This window comes from Sphaeroforma arctica, assembly GCF_001186125.1.
Source record: "Sphaeroforma arctica JP610 unplaced genomic scaffold supercont1.21, whole genome shotgun sequence".
NCBI classification, from domain to species: Eukaryota; class Ichthyosporea; order Ichthyophonida; genus Sphaeroforma; species Sphaeroforma arctica.
Window position 1 is genome coordinate 10,565 of NW_014040537.1, and position 8,574 is coordinate 19,138.

An 8,574-nucleotide genomic window follows, 5' to 3' on the forward strand; every position below is an offset into this window, starting at 1 on the left:
TATAAATAGTATATTAATTATACATATATATAGATATATATATATATATATAAATGTATATATGTATATATGTATATATATATATATTGGCATATATCTTTACCTATATATCTATATAAATTTATATATATATAGTTTATACACACATAAATATATATACATTGTATACATATCTTATACGTATATATGTATATATATATATTATGTATACATACTATAGATGTACATGTATATATGTGTATATATGTGTGTATATATATATATATATTAAATATGCGTATAAATATGGGTGTGTGTTTGTGCGTGCGAGTGTGTGTGCGCGTATGTATATATCTATATTTGTGTTTGCGTGCGTGCGTATGTCTCGTATCCAATCTGTCACGGAAAATCCAGCAACTCGTTTGCCTAAGTACATCCTCGGCCAAGATACTTACCTGTGCCGAGTTGTAACTGAGGACGGCGGTGAAGAATGAAACCACGATGAGCCAGTATGACCAGTCCAACGAGCAGTCACCTGGATTGTAGTAATGTGCCGACTCACCACAGAGATAACCGCTGCTGGCGCTAACCTCTACATCCCACCACCCCACCCGGTTTGTTTTTAGGTCGAAGAAACTCATAGGGAATAGAAGGATAGCCGCCATCAGCGCGCAGATTGTGAGCCACACGTACAGCACACTGACGCCGTACACACGCGACCTGTCCTTCGTGCACAGTGCATAGAGGCATGCGAGCATGATCAAGCCCAGGAAGATCACACACCCGAATATCAGTAATAGGGTGTAGGCCCAAAGCTGGTTCGGGAAATGCCACATCAGATCCGACCCCCACAACATCGTTTCGGATTTGTAGGGTACAACAGTGTGGAAGTCAAATTCGAAAAACAGGAGTCCATAGTACATATCCACGGAGCCACCCTCCACCGAGGTGGTGATGTCGGCTTTCATTTGTACGAAGGTCTGGTTTAGGAAGCTTTTCTTCTGGTATCTAGCCTTGTATGTGGTGTCCGGTGGGGTCGATATACCTACATACACTCTATCTGTAAGGTAATGATGGATTAACTAATATGAGGTCCTGTAGATTGCACACATACAATATGCATACAACTGTCACAATATACGTTCATATCCGTGATCTGAGCAACGGATATTGCACAGTCAATGCCAACCGGAGGAAAGTTATCGCGACAACATATTTATACATGGTCTACAACATACCGTAATCATCAGTGTATGTGAGATTCAAGTACGACAGGAAGTCGTGCATGACGTTCGTCAACTTATTTCCAATCGACCCATCCTCATTGACCGTGTAGTTAGTCGTAATAGTAGTGACAACACTGTTGTTGACATAGTAGGCATTGATACGATGGTTTGGCAAGAAGATCTTGCCCTCGAGCTCGCGTAAAGCATCCAATCGGTATAGTGTTGTCACTGTTACGACCTCGGTTCGAACATAGTTGTATATATCCATTACGTTGGCATCTTCAATCGTCTCGTTGCTGCTCTTCAGAACGAAACTGTGTATATCCGTCGCGTTCGCATCTTCCAATGTCTCGCTGCTACTCTTGATAACACTGTCTTGTAATGTATAGAACTGTGTACAAGTAGAAGTAGATAGCCTAAAGATTAGTTCTAATGCATACGATAGTGCCGAGTATAAATGCTGACAAAACTCTCTTATTTTAGGAAAGCACTAATCAAACACACCCAACCAAGCTCAATTATGCAACGCCTGCCCTAGTTCTATGCAATTCCCAATGCTACTAAATCAGTAAATTTAGTCTGGCGGTCGGTTATTTTGCTTCTGGGGCGTATGCGCGAGAAAGTTATTATCACAACAAGCAATGTGTTCTTCTATAGGGCTGGTCACTTACGGTTTCGTTATAGTCTGACCTGAAGATGTCTTCCCACTTCATGAAGGTTTCATTCAGAGTAACGGTGATGTTGAACCGCTGCTCCACTGGAAACGAATTCGTCAGCCACGACGTTGTGAATAGGCCTGTGAAAACACAGGCCACTGTGGTGGCGAAGAGCGTTGCACTCAGAATCTGCATCGATCGCCTAGTAAGATTCCTGACACCAGCCGACAATATGTGCTCGGTGTAGAACAAATAGAAGCCGAAGGATAGGATCTGTTGGAAGAGAGCAATGCCCACAAAAACCATGGACATCACCATTAGACCCTGCAAGCTGTTGTAGCGCACAAAGAGTCCGCACACTGTAAAGTTCAGGCACATGACTAGGAGTAGCACTACCAACCCTATCCTTCTGTGCAGTATCCCTGTCTTAACCGATTTCTTGCCCTTCGCTGATCCGCTTGATGGTCGATTTCCCCATGACAAATCCCACACACGGCAATAGGCATACGCAGAAAACCACGGTATGAATATCGGCCAGAAGGCACAGAATTGAAAGAATGAGAACACCATCATAATAAACACGTCCAGGCTATGGAGCAGAGCCAAGAAGAAGGGCATGAATACGGCTAGAAGTAGAACCAGAATGGCTATGGGATCGGCGTTGGCAAATGCTGCGGTCAAACCGGCAACCACCAGCATATACGATATGCTATTCCAAACCACCACCGCATTATACAAGCTTCTCGAGAATTTCGAGAAAAAATGCGTGAGACAGAATACTATATACAGGAGCGCCCCACAGCTGGTAATTCCCCAGGCGACGAGTTGATTGTACCCGTCACCGCCAATATTCAAGGACTTGACGGCAAAGTATATTAGAGCCGCGAAGACACCAGGTGAGACAGTTCTGACAGCGTACAAAATAGTTTGTAACAGAAGCTGACTATAGATGACGATTTTGAACCACCAAGAGTGTGAGCCTCGGAAAATAACTCCGGGCGAGAAGAACAACAGATACAGGTACGATGCAGACGTTCCATTGATCCACCGTCGACGTTGTGTGAGAAAGCTTTTGCTGTCAGTCTCTGCTTCGGTGTAGAAAACTGCTTTGGGTACCCATCTTGTATATTTCCCAGTCATAAGACAAGCAGCGTAACTAAGGATACGATCCTCAGCGAGTAGTAGATTGCCCATAATTAAGCCATCTTCTGGTTTGATGCTGTTGACGTAGTCGATGTAGTAATCCATCGGCTTACCCCCCACAACACTCATTCGCCACAAACCGGCTGGTCCAGGTATCACAGGAAGCATACCAATCAGCGAAAATGCTCCTAAGAAACTGGAAATGGAGGCTTCATAATCGTATGCTTGCACAGCCCTGTACCACATCTGCATTAACCCCTCCGTCCTTAGAGACTGCATTGATGAAGACATGACACGCTGACGCCCAGTAACAGCGCTAACGTCAGGATGCGTGTTTAAATAGTCGATGAGGTAATATAAACATCCCTGTGATAATGAAGACAAGACAGATACAGTTAGTTAGATACAGAAAAAGGTACTTTATAATTCAGTGCCTGAAGAATAGTTACTACTGAGTCTCACAAAACGTATAACGTTAGATAAAATTAGGTGAATGCCGAGCGTAGACTGTCTAGAAGATGGCTACCACCAAGTCTGACTAAAGAGTCTCACTAAATACGATAAAGCTAGTAAGAAATAGTAATTCTGGTAAGCGTTACGGGTGTATAGTCCGAAGAGATTAATTTCTATCTAGCCAAACAAACAAAAATGCCTAAAATGTTAAGTGCCAAGCGCAAAGTTGTCCGAAGGATATTTGCTACTGGGCCGCAGAAAAAAAATCGAGTTAATTAAAAACAGCAAGGAAGTCCGGTAAGTGTCAAGCGTAGAATGCCTGTAGGAAGCTACTACCAAGATACACAAAAACAACAGCTAAAGTACTAGTGAGATCCACAAAAAAAATAGTTAAAGTAAGGTATTTCCGGTAGGTGCAGGCACAGAATGCCTGGAGAATAGTTGCTACTACTGAGTCAACTGAAGTTGGCTAGATATAGTGGGATATTTTCGACGTGTCAAACGTAGAGTACCTGGAGCATAGCTACTACTGAGTCACTAGGAGAAGGAGGATAATTGTAAAATATACCTGTGCGTAGAGCGTCCCGCAGTCAGTCCCGAACGCATAGTCGATCTCGTATTCCGAACAGAATGCCACAAAAAACCATTCATGTGAGTTCGTTTTCCGCATATTAATTCCTTTCACTAAAGTTGTCAGTCGCATATGCTTTCCGGGAGCTATTTCAACCAGACCGTGATCTCCCAATTCATCTGTCGGCGCGGCTTGGAGTACAGATACGTACGAACGATCTTCACTCCTCAACATTGCATCGGCCCAGTGCGAATCGTTATATATTTCATTTATGTACTGTATTGTGGATTCATCAGCCTCTGATATTCCGTCCAGTATCGCTAAATACACGAACTCAACACCTAAGTCTCTACATTCTATTTCCTGACCATGTAGTGACTCTAGAGTACGTTTCAATTCCTGCCTACCTTCATTGTAGAACGGTATCAACACACCTACAACAGTTTTGGCTTGTCTTTCCCTTGGTTTGAAGTATCCTTTACCTTTCAGTGGCGCCAATACGGGATAGGTTGTCACTAGCTTTGGTTTCCTTTTACAGGGTGGTGAATATGACCCTGTACCTTTGATGTCGTATGTATAGTTTGTGATTATGCTCGTGTCATCGGTTATATCATTATGTATGGAAGGACACGTGTTGGTGGATATTGTGTCAAAATCTCCTGTATTTGTAAACGCCATTGTTGAATACTATGGTTAACTATATCCCGAGTTTTACAACCCATGTACAACTTTATTCTAAATACTTGATCTAACGTTCTGCTGGAGACAACTATATCGTCTTTAATAGTATATGGAAATTGTTATTTTTAAAGCGTCTAAGGCTCTATGAAATAATAAAATATGGCAAGCTTTGCAATTGCCATAGCAAATACTGTACAAAGGATATGTATTCCAAAAACAACCTGAATGTGTATTTTTCTAGAAATTAATTTAGTTCATATTGCAATCTTTTGAGTGCTGAAAAAAATATTTACAAGACTTGGGAGTAAAGATTATACCTGTGGTATTTATTGTTTCATCAGTGGTTAAAACAATAAAATCCGTAAAAATGTGTTTGTTTGTTGATTGTTTTGTTTTTTTGTTTTTTTTTAAATACTGGGTCCGGTGACTCCGGTCAAGTGATTAAGGCTAAATACATACACACCTGCTCTTCATTTTTTGGAAATATAAAGAAAAAAAAGGATACAGTTTTGACTACTCCGGGAGTACTTTCGAATTTATTTAGACTTTATTTGAAACAAAACCCTTTCCAATTTTGAATTTTCTGTTTTGTATTATTGAGTTTGAGGGGGTTTTACGATGTTTCTATTTTTTTTGGCGGTATTTATGCCGGATTTCCACTGTTCCATTGGCATTTTGACCGCTTGGCCTTGCCGTGATGCCGTCGCTTGCACTTTCCTTCATCCTCACTTTTACCAAATATTTATAAATACATCATGTGTATTTGTACGGGATGTGTGCTCAGTTTTAAAAACAAATGAACAGAAGCTGTTACGAACAGTGCGAAGTCTGCGAAACAAATCTTCAATCGTATGAGAGATAGAATCAAAGTCTGCTGCGCTTTGCAGACCGAATATTGATCTATTACGGGCCTAGAGCTTCTAATCGTTACTGTATCAGCCATTCTTCAGTGTCAGCAATATCACAAATTTTATAAATACTCCAGTATGAGATTCCTTGCTGGCTTTTTGGTTTGTATACTGGGAGCACATGCTGTCGAGAGTCGTGCAACATATGTAGCAGGCGTTCTATCCGTGGATGAATTCCTGAACCTGACGATAGGAGAATACATAGCAATGACCGACACTCTATTGATAGCGGATATAAGTCCTGTCTGTTCCGCTGGACTGAATGCGATGAAAGCGACATCCAAGATTCTACCATTGGTATGTGCAGCTGTCGGCTCCGCGCCTATAGAAACTACAACAGAAAACTCTGTAGAGATAACGACGACGGAGGAGGTATCAATAATAGGGGAGATAGTAGAAAGCGAATCGAGCACCCTCACGTCACTGAATACCATTGAAGCAAGTGCAACAGATACAACCGTGAATACAACAATCGTATACAACGGAACAGGTATTGAATCGATAATCAACCGGGCTACATTTGAGGAGCTTTTCTCACTGAGATTCAACGCTGAAGCTTGTCAAAAGGGAGTGGATGTGCTCACTTATGACAACTTTGCCACAGCTATAAATTATTACTATCCGGAAATGGTGGTAAATAATGGGACCCGTGATCAGAAATATCGGAATGTAGCGGCATTCCTTGCTCAGATGTCTCAGGAAACATCCGGGCGTGGCGAAGGTATGTATTCATTTGACAACTCGTCACAATAATCGTGTCATCTTGCATGATCTCATATATGTGCTATTCGCTCATCGATAATTTTTTTACTAATCTACAACTTTCCAACATTGCAGGTGATCCATATTTATGGGGCCTCTGCTTTATCGAAGAGTTAATATGTGATGAGAGCTGTCCACAATATACTGACGAAGGTTCTTGGGAATACCCACCAGTACCGGGGGTGTCATACCATGGGCGAGGGCCTATTCAGATCTCTTGGAATTACAACTACGGGCTTCTGAGTGAAGCGTTGTTCGATCACAAGGAGATTTTATTAAATAAGCCAGAAATGCTCGTAACTGATGGTGTAGTGGCATTCCGGTCTGCACTATGGTTTTGGACGACCCAGCAATGGGCGAAGCCATCGTGCTTTGATATTATGATGGAAACCGCTCCCCCGTGCCAACATGCCGGGCGAGTCCCAGGATTTGGATGGACCACCAATGTGATAAATGGTATGTGTATGCGATATTCGTTCTTTTTCTCTTCGAACAAGCCTTCTGTTCATAGTGTGTTCCCTGGACTCGACTCATACGTAGACTTCATTGCACCAATAGGTGGGCTAGAATGTGGCATAGAAACACCACAGAAGGTGGAAAACAGAGTGCAATACTACCTGTCAATAACAAGTGCACTGGACGTAGATCCTGGTAAATATTTGTACTGTGATGAGATGGCGAATTATAGCACCGACTTTGACTGTCCGGCACCGGAAACTACACAAGATAGCTTGGCGCAGTAAGCACCAGCTGCTATTACATAATAGAGTACATGATGGTCGCACACTCTACAACCTCGGTGGTGCAAACTGCACTGTGTGTCTTGAAGCCCACCGACGCGGCGAATAGAAGATAAACCTCTCAGCAGAAGTCACGATTTGTAATCTGGCCGTCTACATTACATATAGAGAACATTTGGGGGCGGACACAACTACCGATAGTCACCGCCACCACACAATATACGTACCATTGCGTTTGGTATGATCGTATCAATATTGAGATGGTTGCGTAGATATGATTAAATAATATTAAAGATCGATTGTTTGGCGGGAGCAACTATGCATAGGAGTAACTACACCTATGTATACACGCATTTATTTTCGTGTGTGCGCAAGCATTCATGCCTTGAAAGACATCAGTATATGCACGGAAAAAATGACTTTTCTTCTTTCAGATACATATGTGTGTGTGTGTGCGTGCGCGTGTCCGTATATATATATAAGTATATAGGGATACATGTATAAACTCAACACACATGATTGCCACTGCAACTGTCTTCAAGTCGTTCTCGATAAATATGTACTTCTGTATAGATAAGTTTATATATATGTATAAGTCTATCTATGTGTCTATGTATGTATGTGAACATATAGGTACTTATGTATTTATACATATATATTTGTATGCATGTAAATATGTATATATATATTTATATAAATATATCTATAGATATAAATATATATATGTGTGTGTGTATTTATATGTATAAATATATATAAATATATATACATTCACATATATGTACTCATATATGTGTGTCTGTGTCTGCGTATATATGTATATTTATATTTATATATATATAGTAAATATATATATATATATATATATATATGTATATATATATATATATATGTATTTGTGTATGTATATATATATGCATACAATATATATATATATGTGTGTGCGTGTGTTTGTATGTATCTATATATTTATGTATATATATATATATTCATATCAAATAAATATATGTCTGTATCCGTGTCGGTGTCTGTAAAAATATACATATATATATATACGTACGTATGTATGTATATGTCTATTTACATATCTATAGATGTATATATATATATATATACATACATTCATTTATATATATATATATATATATATATATATGTTCTTTTATTTAGATAAGTATACACAATAATATATATAAATATATATATATATATTTGCATTTACGTCTGTAAATGTATATATATATATATATATGTGTGTGTATCTATATATATATATATATATCTATATTATATATATATATATATATATATATATTATATATGTATAGTACTACGTATGTATGTATAGTAAATATATATATAGTTGGTTTCGGGTTAGATGTATGTGTGTATTATATAGTAGGTAGTAGTAGGTATATATAGTAAACCTAACTACCAACACAACTAGTGTAGTTC

General features: G+C 39.5%; 2 protein-coding genes across 2 annotated transcripts; one reads left to right on the forward strand and one right to left on the reverse strand.

Moving 5' to 3' along the window:
- Positions 1–333: 333 nt before the first annotated feature.
- Positions 334–4,706, reverse strand: SARC_00623 (hypothetical protein; the record flags this gene model as incomplete). The annotated part of the gene is made up of 5 exons (XM_014305664.1): positions 334–375; positions 435–1,039; positions 1,218–1,596; positions 1,877–3,370; positions 4,026–4,706. The coding sequence occupies 5 exons, from the start codon at positions 4,704–4,706 to the stop codon at positions 334–336; spliced, it is 3,201 nt and encodes a 1,066-aa protein (XP_014161139.1).
- Positions 4,707–5,512: 806 nt separating this feature from the next.
- Positions 5,513–7,431, forward strand: SARC_00624 (hypothetical protein). The gene is made up of 3 exons (XM_014305665.1): positions 5,513–6,338; positions 6,455–6,835; positions 6,938–7,431. Exons 1-3 carry the CDS (start codon positions 5,696–5,698, stop codon positions 7,120–7,122), a joined length of 1,209 nt encoding a protein of 402 aa, XP_014161140.1. The 5' UTR covers positions 5,513–5,695; the 3' UTR covers positions 7,123–7,431.
- The last annotated feature ends 1,143 nt before the right edge of the window (positions 7,432–8,574 follow it).